Raw genomic sequence first — 13,998 nt, 5'->3', positions numbered from 1 at the left:
TTTGTCGTTTCAGGGCTGTTGTTTTATTTTTTATGAATATACCCCGTAAAAAGCGACACCAGTCAAAATTCGACAATTAGTTCTAGAGATGAATGGGCGAAAAAAAAACCTATGCTATGTAGGTAGGTGCTTTGAGCAAATAACGCGTAGGAGCGTTGCTTCACTGGTTTATTTGTCTTAATTAACAGAACTTTAAGCCTCGTATTAAGAGAAAATCCAGTATTTTCGAGAATACAGCCAATTCCAAAAACTTGTTTGTTTTAAGGATCAGCGCCTACGACTTGAACTGTTCCAGTTTGGGAAAGATAGGATTAGTCTTGTTTACGTAACAAGATTATTAACAACCCCACATTGTCAATTAATAAAATTAGTTATTCCCAGTTGCAATTACAAGTTTTGGAACGCAGTAACAATGCACAACAGTTTGAAATTATTATCTAATCTAAACGTATTTTCTTTAGAGCGGTTAGAAATTTATCGACAAACGAAGATTGAAAGTTTTCCAGTAACGCGTCCTTTATTGCATTTTCACACCATTGGAGAAACTTCTAATCCTGGCTTAATTAAAATTTCATTTAGACAAAAATTAAGAGTTTTACCGCTCGAAGACGACGTCGTGGTGAGATACCGATACAGTATCCTTCTTTTTTTCAACAGATTAAAAAAGGGAGGCGTTCTCCAATCTTGTTGTTTTAATCCGATTTGTGTCTATGGTTACGATGACGGTGGCCACATCGAAATGTCGAATTCTTGAGACTTTTTTCTGGTTTATTGTAAAACTGAGCTTTCGGGTTCGATGTATTCACGGCTACTTGTTTACAATGATTATAATTTCTCATAACCAAATCTAAATTTATAACATTCATATACCCACGTGGTTTTCCGTGTTTGGAAATTGGAAATAATAGAGCTGTGAATTAATGGCGGCTAAAATCGCAGAGCACAGCTCAAAACGGGTGTTCTGATTTTTTATTCGAACCTGAAACTTGCATTGATAACGGTCCTGACAGAATTTTCAGGGCAATTTAAATCTTATTGGGGCCATCTTTAATATATTCTTCTGGTACATTTGAGTTTATTGAATTCAGAACGAGTTTTATTCAAAATCTATAATTACATGTTCAAAATGACTGTAGATTGAAACTCGGTAAAAAACGTGTATTTCCTATTCTTACATGACCTTTAGAGCCGCGGAATTAGCTTTTATTTTCCGTCCAATTTTTACTGCATGATTGTTACGACTCGACAAGATTTATCTTTTTGTCGCAGTCAACAGGTGCATAATCCTGCCAAATGCCAAGGTAAATTTCCTGCAAATACCGTATTTGACCGCCCGCTTGTCATTAAGTTTAATCGGTTCCGATTTTTCAACGCAGTCTTTTTAGTTCAAGTCGTAATAACAGAATGAGTTCTTTTTCCCTTGTTCCGTCTTCACAAAGAATAACGACTGAAATCTTAATGGAGTTCTGTAACATCATTCTCTATGTTTGTTCTTATTATTACGTCGTTGAATTTAAATTTGAAATAGGAGTGGTGTGAGTTCTATAAATGCTCCACCTGCCACCTGGATTTCAACAAGTTATCGAATCAACCACGATCAAAATTCCAAATGAAATAGAACGAGGGGTAACAGAGGGAGTGTGTAGGCTGCCTAATAATGCGTAAATGGAAATATAGACATCCCTGTTTCAGGGCTGAAAGTAGGTTACCGCTGTCAGGGGCGCTTGCCCTAACCACTTCCAGTTTCCCCTCTCCGAGAGACATTTCCGGGCAACCTAATTCTTGTTTCAGCGGTATTTAATTGGTTATTGAATATAGGGCATGATGGGCTCGTTAGACGAGATGGATTTTTATTACGAATTTGTGCTTTGTTAGCTTTTCACGGCTTATTCCAAAGAATAATCACATTTTCATATTTCAGTTTATCTTTTTCCATTTTGTTGCATATTAGTGCTTTTTATGGCAGACTTCGTCCACGATCGTAATATAGACATTAAACAGCTAAGTGGGAACAATTTACAGTTAATTACACACTTTTATTAAACTCAAATAAGAACTAAGCACCACAATGTAAATAAACGTTTGTGTTGATAGAATGTTCGATTCTTCTAATTTTCTAAAGTTATCGTATAAAACTCACATAAATAACAAAAGGTAAATCACATTATCTAAGCTAAATTTATCTTCCGGACCCTTACCCTTCAGTTGTTTACTTTAGTTTTAATTTAATTTACCTACAATCGATTCATTTTGCGCCTTTTCTAAATATATCCACGTGTGTTGAATTACATTTTACACGTGCTCACTTTAATTTGTTAGTACCAACAAATGTTATTGACATAGATTTGATAAAAGTTAGATACATTTTCATTATCACAGTATAATTTACGTCACAGTACTCGAACTGCGTATTTGTTATCATTTGTTCCTAGGAATTTTAATTTGTCTGAATTTATTTTTTATGCTTTGTTTTTCTTCTAAACATTTTCTGCGTTGAGCTTAAAGCTTTTTAAGAAATTTTATTAAATAAATTAACGTTAAATATGCAATTTTGGAATAGTCAAGAGCATTCTTTGCAATTTATAAAATTGTTCATTCCGGATTCTCATTACCTGCAAGTTGCTTCGTACCTAAAACTAGAAAAAGCTATTCGATGGTTCTTTAGAAAATTGTTAGGAAAATTACCGTTGACTGTTAAACTCAAGAGACAAGAAGTTCCATAGGAATACTTACTTCATTTCTGTAGAAACCGTAACATAAGTCAGTGCCCTATGCACTTTATTCTCGTTGGGATAGGCTCCAGTTTCTAGAGGAACTCAAAATAGAGAAGATACCCATTGCAACTTTTACCATAAGTTTAAAAATGATTCTAAATCCGTTTTTACGCACTTTTTGGATAATTTATCTATACCTAACACATATTTATTATTCGAGACAATAGACAATTTTATAGTACATAATATACTGATTCTTAAGATACCTGAACTAATTAAGTTCTTAATGAAGCGTCGAATACTTTTATTTTTATAAACCAGTCTCTAGAAATTGGTTTTATCATGTTTTGCAGCATTCCATTCCACTAACACTATTTTATTTCTTTAGATTTTCGCTGTAAAAATGTGTAATTTTTTTTAGATTTAATCATAGGTATAAAAAAATCATTAAGATCATCAGTCTTTTTTCACTTTTTTATTGCATATATTTTCCTAGTTGCTCTTAATTTTTATACTTTTTTTAATATTCGTAAATTTGACAACTTATGCAGACTATTTAATTTACTTTTTAGTTTTATTAGATTTTCCAATTTCTTTAGAATATGGTAACTAAAATTTAATTTTTAAAATGGTAATGCTTTTTATTCTATAAATTAAGGCTCTTTGACACGATCACATTTTTTCTCAAATTATTACGAATAAAAAGATCTGTCACAAAATTATTGCAGAAAAATGTTTCCTGTTTGCTAATCTGCAAAATCTGCGGTTTGGAGGTTTATTCTTTTCATTTGGCGCATTGTTACTGCGCAGAATTGTGAAATTATTTGTAAATTTTTAGAACATCTTTTCAAATTTTTGTGCAAATCTTTTCTTAAATTTTGCTGTTTGCCACGAGAATATTTGTTTGAAAATAAATTCTCAAATTTTTATTCGTAAAAATTTTTATTCGTAAAAATTTGAGAAAAAATGTGATCGTGTCAAACCGCCTTTTAGACAGATTTTGTAGATTTTTTAAAAACCATAAATCTAATGGATTTAATAAATCTAATAAACCGTTGAAGCTCTCTTTACAATATTACAAAATTTTAATACACCTTGTAAAAATGCTTTGAAGTTCGATTATAACTTGCAGATATCTAATGTTTAAACAGAAAGTTTCCACAGTGCAAAGCTGCTTCATAATAATAATAATTAATATTATAACTTCAAATTACACAACTTCCAACACGTTTCGTTCCTAAACTCTACAATGATGTTACATGCATAGTTTTGTTCTACTTTGTTTTTTTATTTTAACGGAATAATAAAATAGTTTAATTTATATGCAACTGAAAGTTTTTATCACCTTTCTGATTTAATTTTCCTAAATCCACATATCAAGTAATAAAAAATGAGATATGTAATTGCAAAATAAATATCCACCGAACTTGATTTACAATGTGAATTGAATACATAAAAGTGGACGCTTTTTTGGGCCGAAAACAACGTTTAATATTTGATATACGAAAAAAAATAAAACAATTTTAGATTTTGCGTGAAATAAGCACCAATAATCTAAGTTTGCTTTACAAAAATTGTATTTAAAAAAAAAATGTTTGAATTTAGTATATCGTCGGCTTAAGTCGTTAAGTTGCTAAGTCCATTGTCAATTTTTTTAACGGAGCTCGAGAAATCTTTATTTTTCGCATATTTACCTTCAAATCTAAGATTTGAAAACTTGAGGACTGAAAATAAAATGCTTCTTAATTCTGAAATAATAACACACGCAAGGATCAAACGCAAAACTTTTTTGTTAGCCTTAGCAACTCAACAACTGAAGCAGACGATATGTACGTAATATCGAAATCTTAACTCATAACAAATAAACTTTTATTAAAAAAAAACTAAATATGTATAATAAAATTAATTTGATCCCGCAATTTGGTTTTCAATCCATTTTACGTGCCTCGCAACTTTAGTGAAAACTCCAGGATGCCCTTGGAGAGTACACGGCTTAACAGACCTCGATACAATCCCTATTTGCACCGCATTAACCAACAACGGACCTCCTGAGTCTCCCTGTTACATTACAATTCATAAATTCTTTATCGATTTGTACATACAATAGAAACTCACATTACACTGTCCTTTACCACCTTCTGGAACGCCAGCACAAACATTGAACTCCCGGTTTGTTAGAGTCTGTGTCCGTTCACATTCTTCGTCTGAGTACACAAAAATATCGACTTTCTGTAGGTGAGACATGAGTTGTCCTCCAGACTAAACACAAATAACAATGAAAAAGAAATACAGAATACTCCACGGACTTTATTAAGACCCCATCCTATTAGTACAGCTGGAGAATTTTCCGGGGTTGCGTTAAAGGCGGGAGGTAGTCGCACCGGTTGGATTAAAGATGTGAAAGGAACAGCGGTTTGAAGCTAAAGTAAGATTAATAATGGATAAAATATTAACCACAAACTAACCTTTAAGACGGCGATGTCGTTGTAGAAGATTCCTAAACCGGTGAAATTTTCATGTATTATTACTTTGGAGACATTCATAATGTTTGGAGCATCAGAACCAGATACCATTGTTGTTACTCCGAACTGAACGCTCAAACATGAAGCATCACTAAAATGGAAGCTTTTACAATTAAATAAAGCCAGTGAATTAAACGTACAATTCTACAACACAATGAGCTGCAGTTAAGACAAATTGTTCGTTCAAAAAGGATCCTCCACAGTTGTGATTGTTGTTATATCGCAGCGACACCTAAGAAACATTACGATTATACGTTTGTACTCGTAAACTTGCTTACAATGTAGGGAAATTCGCCAATTTCGGCATCTGTGCCATTAACAATTCGATCGTCAATTGGTGAAGCTTCTGGAAAAAAATCCTCAACGTTCAGTGAGTCGCAGTAGTTTCTTACCCAAAGCATGGAAGGCAATAAAGAAAAGAGTTACACCTTTTATAAACATTTTGAAACCGTTTTGGTTGACTAGCGATATTTTTAAAAAATCTGGCTTATATACCAATTCGACTCAAACACGAGGAAATAAACAGGATCTGAAAAACAGTCTGCAGATAAAAATGTTTTGATTTTTTGCAAATAAAATTGTTAATTTTAAGATAAGATCTGACTTTCAATTTTCAATGTTTATGTGATTTATTTAATGTTTAAAAAATGTCAAATCACGCATTTTTACCTTATCTTTGAAAAAATTATTTTTTATCTCTATATTGTACGATTTGTTGCGCATTACAACTGGAATTTCTATGAATGACTAGACTACGGAGATTATCTATTTTGAATGACAGAACAATATTAAAGAAAATAAACAAACGTTCCTGCCAGACATTTCGTCATTGTTTAAATGGTATATAAACAATCTGTAACTAATTCTGATTATCAAAATCAACAAAAATGTGTTCGAAGTTGTTCGGAATTTTATTACTTTTCTTCGGTACAGCCACCGGTAAACCTAATTTAAACCTATATAATTACATTTTTACTCTTTTTTTTCTGTAGGTTCCCCTCCAAACGGGCGCATTATCAATGGTTACGACTCCAGGCCTGGGGAGATCCCGCAAATCGTTGGTATTTACACTTTAAATTTTTCTTTAATTTTTTTATATTTGCAGGTTTCTTTAAGGGTAGCCAACATTCACAACTGCGGTGCCACTATTTTAACCGAACGCCATCTTCTAACGGCAGCTCATTGCGTTCAATAGTTAGTATTATGCAAATTTAAAAATACAACTTAATTTTTTCCGCAGCAATGTTTCTTACTACACTATCCAGTATGGCGTAACACACATATCTTCCGGAGAAAATGCGCCAAATCTAATCAAAGTTTCCAGAGTTATTCCCCACGAAAATTATACTCCTGGGAATGGATATGTAAATGATATCGCTGTTGTCGAGGTAAGTATTAAGAAAATGCATTTATTGTGAATAAAAATAAAATTTATAGCTCCAAGATCCTCTAACTTTCGGGCCGTTTACTCGACCTATAAAGCTACCCAAGAATACTGAGACTCCTGAATATTCTCTGGCAAAATTGTCAGGATGGGGCTCATCTGTAAGATTTTTTTTTTCAATTTTCTTAATCGCAACTTTTTTTTAGAATGACGATTTTATTACTCCGGATCTTCAAAGCGTTTACATTTACGTGTACAGTGATGGTGAATGTGAAAGGATTCACAATGTCACCAACAGGACTTGTCATATTTGCGCAGGAGTTCCAGAAGGTGGTAAAGGACAATGCACTGTAAGTGGATGCTTTCTTGGAAAAATTTACTATTTTTTCTTTAGGGTGATTCTGGAGGTCCTCTGTTCGTGGAAGGTTTTCAAGTTGGGGTCGTATCCTGGTCTAAAAAACCTTGTACGCTGACAGGGTATCCCGGAGTTTTTACAAAAGTGTCTAATTATATTGAGTGGATACTGGATAAAATAACTTCCGACTGACTTACACAAATTATTATTTATTATTTATTTTATTTAATTTTTAATAAACAATTTTTGAACTCTACTTATTTTTTTTTTCAAATTTTATTTTACATCTCTAACAAACAAAACATTGAAAAAATTCGAACACAATTCACACAATTGAATATAGAATAGTAGGTATGCAAGGAAAACGAAACCAAAGAAAAGTGGAAATCTGAAAAATGAAAAAAAAAGTTTAGGTACCTGTTCTCTTGATCTAGGGCAAAGATAAGAGAGAAGCAAAAAGTAAAATTTGTGCTTATTCACCTATAAAATCACGAGTGTTTGCTTATCCTATCAAACCTCGCAAAAATACCGCCACTCAACAGCAAACAATATTTATTTTGAGCGTCAATAAGTCAAAATAATAGTTTCAAATAATTACTTCACAAATTAAGAGCAATACTTTGATGACTCCATAAACCGACAACAGCCAATAAAACGCAATAATTTCCTCTATCTTAGCTTTATTGAGCCGCAATCTTCAGCAATAACTGTGAAAATCGGTTCTAACCGTTTTATTAGCACCTACTTACGCTACACTTACTAATGAAAATGCCTCCACATTATTACCTTTCGTGGTAAATAAACTAATTAAACTGTTGAAAGCGTCAAATTTCACAAAATTGTAGGTATCTCAATACAACAACAATAAACCGTTTTTAATGAAAAACTCAGCACAACGTAATGTAATTTTGCGATGTGTTTAAACGTTTTTTCAGTTTGATTGGATTAATGGTCCATTTAGCCCACTACTTGGAAAATCCCCGAGAGAAAATTCCGGTAAAATCGATCATTTACAATGAAAATTACAGCCAACTGGAACACGTGTATGACGTTGCTGTGTTGGAGGTGTGTGGGTTTGTTCCTAAGAGTTATTTTCCAAGCTCTGCCTTTTAGCTGGGGACCGAAGTAAATGAACGATTTTACAAACCTGTGAAGTTAGTTTCGAACAATTTCACTTGCAACACGAATTGTGGTGGCATCTTAATTGGATGGGGATTAAAACTAATTTTTAAGGTCAAAAGACTTCATCTAAATCAGGTAAAACGAAACCAAACGAGCTAATAAAAACTGTAATTCACAGCGACTCTTCTTACGAGAGGATTTTAGTATGTGCCTGAAACTGGAAAAGGTTTTTGTCAGGTACTTAGTCTCAATCTCAAAATAAAAAAGTACGATTTCATTTCAGGGTCAATCCGGAAGCCACTTCTAATTGAAGGATTTCAAGCGGGAATTATTTCATTCCGGATTAGTTCCGATTGCGGAATTTCAAGCAGAGGACAGCCTAAAGTTCTAACTAGAATTTCAGAGTACGTAGATTGGATTTGAGAAAATGCTAAATACTCTAATAGCTAAAGCGACGAATTTGCTCGATCTTATTTTCCATTTTTTTTTAGTATAATTTCATCAATAATAATTGTCGCATGTTGGTAATTACAGAACATCTAACTCGTAAATAATAAAAGCGTAATAATAAATTTACGCTTGATACTTATTAATTACGATTGTAAGCTGATAAGCGATAACGTGATATCTTGTATAAAAATCACGCAAAGTGTCAAGGGCAATTAAATTGATCCATAAAAAATTGTATCAATTTTACTAAGATCAATAACAATGGTAGGTAATTACATAATTTTCAATAGCAACTCCTCCAGCACAGTCGATAGTTCCGCATTTGCCCCAGAACTGTTTGACCCGTCAAGCGAATTCAATTATTACTTTATTAACCCACATGGTACGCAGAACCTGTGAAGTGCATTGAGAATAATGTGGTAGTCGCGTCTCTCTAAAAGCACTGTTTCAAACTGAAACGAAACATGGCTGTAAGTGAATAATATAATTATCTATGTTTGTAACAATCTCTGCCTTGTTGTTACTACACAAAATAACATCGGTAAATTCGAAATTTATATCAAACTGTTTCTAAATAAAAAACTCGCCAGCTGGTTAAACTTGTTGAAAGTTGCGGTCAGTTGACAAGAACACTCGTGTTGTGGTTATATTCGATAAAAAGTAGATTTTATGTTATCGAAACAACTTCGAAGTAAAACCAAACTCTAATATTGTACTCGTAAAACTACTGAGGAATTAATAGAAGTTGCATATGTATTATATTTGAGATTCAAAAACTTCAACTTTATTTCATGTATTTTTCATCTTGTTAAGAACACTGGAACCGTAGTTTTCAGCGAGTCGGTTTTACCCGAGAAAATTGGTGACATGTCAGAAAAGTAAGCATCAAGGGGATATAAGTTAGTTTCTGTTCGGGACGAAAAAAAACATTTTCTATATGAGTGAACTATGTGACACCCATCTATGACTTCCATAATCAGACTTATACAAGAAGAGACAACCGATACAAAAAAATGAAACAAAAAGAGAAAGATTCAGGAAACTTATGAAAGGAACGGATTATTACAAAAACTTCAGAAGTAAGAATTACGTTTTACTCAATCTTAAATAACTGCAATCTTTTCCTTATAAATTTTTACATCTATTTGCATAAAATCCTAGTGACACCCTTAGACTACAACATACCAAAAAAACACAATCGTAAGTTTACATCAACATATAAAAATATCATTTGTGTGCAAGATGAAATCTTATCACATCAAAAATATATTGGTACATTCTAAAATTTCACTAAAAATATGCACTAGAATAAAAAGTGAAGAAGCAACCTTAAATAAATTTCCTTTATATTTCCAGTTACAATAGAACAGTTTGCTTAAAACGATAAATAGGTGCCCGGTTGGTCGCTTCCCGTAAAAGACAACTTCGTTCAGGGAATTACGCTGAGGGGGATTTTAAAACTTTATACTTAGTACTAAAGTTAAAAATTCAGTACGTGTAGATGACAAAATACTGCAATTATGAATATTCCATTTCCTCTACATCGCTCTCGGGTACGGCGGCGTACATCTTCCGTAACTTTTCGTAATGTTTTTGATCCTGAAACAAGTCATTAGTGACAAATCAATAACACAGATAATAGACAACCTTCTCAGGCACGGATGGTCGAATTTTCGAAATAGCTCTCTGAAAGTGTTCAGTGTTAACCATGAGAGGCTTCTGAGTGTCCCCAGACAACATAAACTCCTTCAAAGCCACTATCCCGGCTTCTTTAACAAGGGCTGCCAAATCTGCTCCTGTGTATCCCTGACATTGATCAGAAGTTCCGATGGCTTCCAGTTCGACATCGGCAGCCAAGCGCGGTCTTGTACCATTCTAAAAAAATACCACAAAAATAACAATGAAAAATCGTCTAGTAAAATAGTTACTTTAGTAATGGCCCTCAGGATCTCCACCCGATCACTGGCAGTTGGTAATCCCACGAACAAAATCTTATCAAAGCGACCAGGCCGTAATACAGCAGGGTCAATAATATCCGGTCTATTACTAGCAGCCAGAAGGTACACCCCTTGTCTTTCTTGCACGCCGTCCATTTCTGTCAACATTTGATTTACCACACGCATCGTAGCTCCACCCTAAAAAACACCACTTGTGGACAGATTCAAAAGAAGCAAGCACTTACCTCGCGAGAATCCGATCTTTTCGGACAAATCGCGTCCAATTCATCGAAGAAAATTACACAAGGAGAGGAATTTCGAGCTCTCTCAAAACACACCCGAACTGCCCTTTCGCTCTCGCCTACGTACTGAAAGATTTGTTAACATAAGTGGAACGTTAAACTCGACAGTTTTACCATGTTAAGAAGCTCGGGTCCTTTCACTGAAATGAAATTAATACCAGCCTCGTTGGCCAGGGCTTTGGCTATGAGAGTTTTTCCACAACCTGGTGGACCACATAAGAGAATACCGGTTGGTGTATTTAGACCTAATTCTTTGAAATGCTCGATGTGTCTTATAGGTGCCTGAAACAAACTGTTAGCTTGGAGTTTCGTTTCTAAAAAAGAAATACCAAAATCGCCATTTGCAGCTCCTCCCTGACTGAACTCAGCGACCCAACATCATCCCAGCTAACATCAGGAACGGTAGCAAAACCTTCTCTTTTAGCTGAAGGCTGAACACATTTTAAAGCTTCTTTGAAGTCTTCCATTGTAATACACAACGAAGACAACTCGTCACTGGTTAAAGTCGACTTGTCGTGCAACCACTCCAATAAATCTTTCAAAGTACTGTTTTGGTGTTTCACCACGTCTACAGGCATTGGTTCCTCGATGGGTTCAGGCTCGGTTTTTGGTAAATGACCATTGACTGCACCTTCTGAAGTAGTGGTAGCCTCCGCGGGATGTTTAACTTCTTCGTCAATCACCACAATTGGAGGCTCTTTCTGGGGAACTATCGTGACTTCGTCTTTAGAAAGGTCATCGTCGACAATGATCTCCGGATCGCTCTTATTGGAGTCATTTGACTGCTCTTTGGCGGCTTCCTGCTTTTGGTTCTCTTCAAGAACTTTCTGGGCGGTGTGGATTTGGGCCAATTTATGTTGTTCTTTAAGTTTATGCAACATTCTGTGAGAGTAAAAACATGAACAACCCCATCTATTTCAGAATAATTTACAAACCTGTTAACGGCAGACATTGCCGCTTCTCTCGTTAACGACATCAAATCCGCCCCCACATAACCAGGGGTGAACTTGGCTAAAGTTTCGTAATCAAACTCTTCGCTAAGTTTTAGTTTTGATGTCATTACTTTCAAAATTTGAATTCTGGCCTGGACGTCGGGGATTCCAAGGCAAATTTCCCGATCAAATCGGCCCGCTCTTCTTAGAGCTGGATCGATAGCGTCCGGCCGATTAGTAGCACCAATAACAAGAACCCTGTCCCCACATTCATTCTGACTTAAATCTGCATAAAAAAAATTAGATCATTAAAATTTGTAAAACTTAAACGTACCATCAAGGCAACTGAGCAATTGAGCAACAATCCGTCTCTCCATTTCCTTTTGCACGTTTTGTCGATTTGGCGTAATGGCATCAATTTCATCAATAAACAATATACAAGGTGTTGAGAAAACCGCTCGTTCAAACAACTCCCTTATTCGCTCTTCACTTTCACCGGAAACTCCAGCAACGAGTTCTGGAGCCGCCACTTTCAACAGAGGAACGCCGATCTCCTACAATCAGATCGTTATAATTGTTTAAAATAAAGAAATTAACTAACCCCAGCGATGGCGTTCGCAAGTAATGTTTTTCCACACCCTGGAGGACCATGTAAAAGAAATCCCCTTGGAGGTGAAATTCCAATTTGCCTATAAACTTCTGGATGCCGCACATGCATCAACAATTTGCAAACATCTTCCAAAATCTTATCCATTCCTCCAATATCTTTAAAAGACACTGATGGCTCCTGTAAAGTTGCTAAAGACTTCTTCTTTTTAGGAGTGCTTTGAAAGGGGGTGAGCCCTGCCGCGTCACTTTTTCGTTTCCTGCTCATATATTGGTAATTCTTCGCATCTGTCGATTTTTTAGGAGGTACACTATTTTGATAGTTTGTCACTGGCTGAGATTCTTTATTTTGTGATGTGGATGCACCATTTGATTTCTCATTATTATAAGGTTGTACTGTGGTCTCAGAATCATCACTGCTTATATCGATCAGCTCGTTTTCGTCAATTTGTTTAGGCATTTGAGGACGATACAAATTCGCCAACTGATTGTTTAAGGAGTTATTCTAAAAATTACAGTGACTGAAGGTTTAGAGTAAGATTAAGAATTTACGAAAGTAGTGGCTTCTTCAGGAGCACTGTCCACACTGTCGTCTTCATCTTCACTAGAAGAGTTGTCTTGGTCTTCAAGCCCATAGCTCTGTAAAACAATTGAATAGGCTTTTTTGACAGAGGCTCTGAAAGCGTTGCGTTTCAGTCTCGTGTACTCCCGATACGTCCGCTGAAGATCATCTGCCATCACATTTATGTCCACGAAAGTTTTATCGACGTTGGACTCCAAATACTACAAAAAATATCGGGTTTTTTAACAATTTGACACTTCCATAACCCCAAAATTTGGCATGTGTCAATGGTGACATTTTTAAGACATTCAGGGCCGTATTTGTGGAACTTGCATGGGATTAAAGATGGGTTTTTACCTTTTGTACCCTTGGTACTATCGTTGGGTCAGACATGTATGGTAATCTGTCCATCTTCGTGTGTTCACTCGAATTAGCAACTGTTGTATTACGATTATTCCTGTAGTTTACCTCATTCAAGGGGATTATTTCCACTCCACTTTTATTGTTTATTTTTCCCATTATATACAGAAATTATTCATTCCATAACTAGATTATGGAACACACAAGAGCCATAGATACTCTTTTGATTACTAGAAATAATGCTGTATGTATCTCAAACACAAGAAATAAGTTATTGATGTAAAATTAACGCGTACTAGACGGACTACTTTGTGCTTTTATCATCACTTTATTATTGTCGGAAGAAATAGGGCGATATTTATTAATATTTCAAGAATTCTATAAAAGCACGCGCCACACCACGCTACGCACCATAAATTTGTACCACAGCAATTCCTGTAAACAGTAAAATAATCATTGCTTTGGTCTTGTTATTTTTTTAGTTGAAGCGGTGAGCGCAAGTGGCGCTGAAGGATGGCGGGAAATAGAAGTTTGACATACTTTAAATATGGCGGGAAAATTGATATAAAGTGGAGAATTTCATCAATTTTTGGTGGAATAAATGTTGTTTCAATTTATTTAACTAGTACTTCCACCGCAAGTTGTCTTATGTTTTATTAACAAAATTCTTATCAGTTAAAAGAATCATGAATTGCATCTACAAATCAAATTAAAGAGAATTCCACAATTGGCTTCTAGAAGAATTAGTGACA

General features: G+C 34.9%; 3 protein-coding genes and 1 pseudogene across 3 annotated transcripts; 2 read left to right on the top strand and 2 right to left on the bottom strand.

Moving 5' to 3' along the window:
• Positions 1-4,616: 4,616 nt before the first annotated feature.
• On the bottom strand, positions 4,617-5,637 carry LOC148179414 (chymotrypsin-1-like). Its single transcript, XM_088029535.1, has 6 exons — positions 5,515-5,637; positions 5,377-5,468; positions 5,180-5,327; positions 5,021-5,134; positions 4,830-4,973; positions 4,617-4,772 (listed from the first exon to the last, which is right to left on the bottom strand). The coding sequence occupies exons 1-6, from the start codon at positions 5,635-5,637 to the stop codon at positions 4,617-4,619; spliced, it is 777 nt and encodes a 258-aa protein (XP_087885661.1).
• LOC148179413 (chymotrypsin-1-like) lies at positions 5,420-7,167 on the top strand. The gene is made up of 7 exons (XM_088050918.1): positions 5,420-6,175; positions 6,229-6,293; positions 6,342-6,430; positions 6,477-6,624; positions 6,674-6,781; positions 6,827-6,970; positions 7,015-7,167. Exons 1-7 carry the CDS (start codon positions 6,124-6,126, stop codon positions 7,165-7,167), a joined length of 759 nt encoding a protein of 252 aa, XP_087907044.1. The 5' UTR covers positions 5,420-6,123.
• Positions 7,168-7,737: 570 nt separating this feature from the next.
• On the top strand, positions 7,738-8,547 carry LOC148179412 (chymotrypsin-2-like; annotated as a pseudogene).
• A 1,080-nt stretch (positions 8,548-9,627) lies between these two features.
• Positions 9,628-13,742, bottom strand: smid (nuclear valosin-containing protein-like smid). The gene is made up of 11 exons (XM_088029952.1): positions 13,244-13,742; positions 12,877-13,107; positions 12,320-12,829; positions 12,053-12,272; positions 11,722-12,004; positions 11,116-11,668; positions 10,901-11,068; positions 10,730-10,852; positions 10,476-10,682; positions 10,195-10,422; positions 9,628-10,146 (listed from the first exon to the last, which is right to left on the bottom strand). Exons 1-11 carry the CDS (start codon positions 13,403-13,405, stop codon positions 10,066-10,068), a joined length of 2,766 nt encoding a protein of 921 aa, XP_087886078.1. The 5' UTR covers positions 13,406-13,742; the 3' UTR covers positions 9,628-10,065.
• Positions 13,743-13,998: the final 256 nt, after the last annotated feature.

Source organism: Gnatocerus cornutus, chromosome 2 (assembly GCF_029298725.1).
Source record: "Gnatocerus cornutus isolate USDA-ARS CGAHR chromosome 2, icGnaCorn1.1, whole genome shotgun sequence".
Lineage (NCBI taxonomy): Eukaryota > Metazoa > Arthropoda > Insecta > Coleoptera > Tenebrionidae > Gnatocerus > Gnatocerus cornutus.
This window is presented reverse-complemented; position numbering and strand designations above follow the sequence as displayed.

Coding starts and splice junctions, on each gene's coding strand:
- LOC148179414 (XM_088029535.1), bottom strand. CDS start 5,637: ATGCTTTGGGTAAGAAACTACTGCGACTCACTGAACGTTGAGGATTTT. Junction 5,135..5,179: donor ACGACATCGCCGTCTTAAAG/GTTAGTTTGTGG, acceptor ATCTTACTTTAG/CTTCAAACCGCTGTTCCTTT. Junction 4,974..5,020: donor TAGGATGGGGTCTTAATAAA/GTCCGTGGAGTA, acceptor ATTTGTGTTTAG/TCTGGAGGACAACTCATGTC.
- LOC148179413 (XM_088050918.1), top strand. CDS start 6,124: ATGTGTTCGAAGTTGTTCGGAATTTTATTACTTTTCTTCGGTACAGCC. Junction 6,625..6,673: donor ATGATATCGCTGTTGTCGAG/GTAAGTATTAAG, acceptor TAAAATTTATAG/CTCCAAGATCCTCTAACTTT. Junction 6,971..7,014: donor GTGGTAAAGGACAATGCACT/GTAAGTGGATGC, acceptor TTTTTTCTTTAG/GGTGATTCTGGAGGTCCTCT.
- smid (XM_088029952.1), bottom strand. CDS start 13,405: ATGGGAAAAATAAACAATAAAAGTGGAGTGGAAATAATCCCCTTGAAT. Junction 13,108..13,243: donor TAGTACCAAGGGTACAAAAG/GTAAAAACCCAT, acceptor TATTTTTTGTAG/TATTTGGAGTCCAACGTCGA. Junction 10,683..10,729: donor AAAGATCGGATTCTCGCGAG/GTAAGTGCTTGC, acceptor GGTGTTTTTTAG/GGTGGAGCTACGATGCGTGT.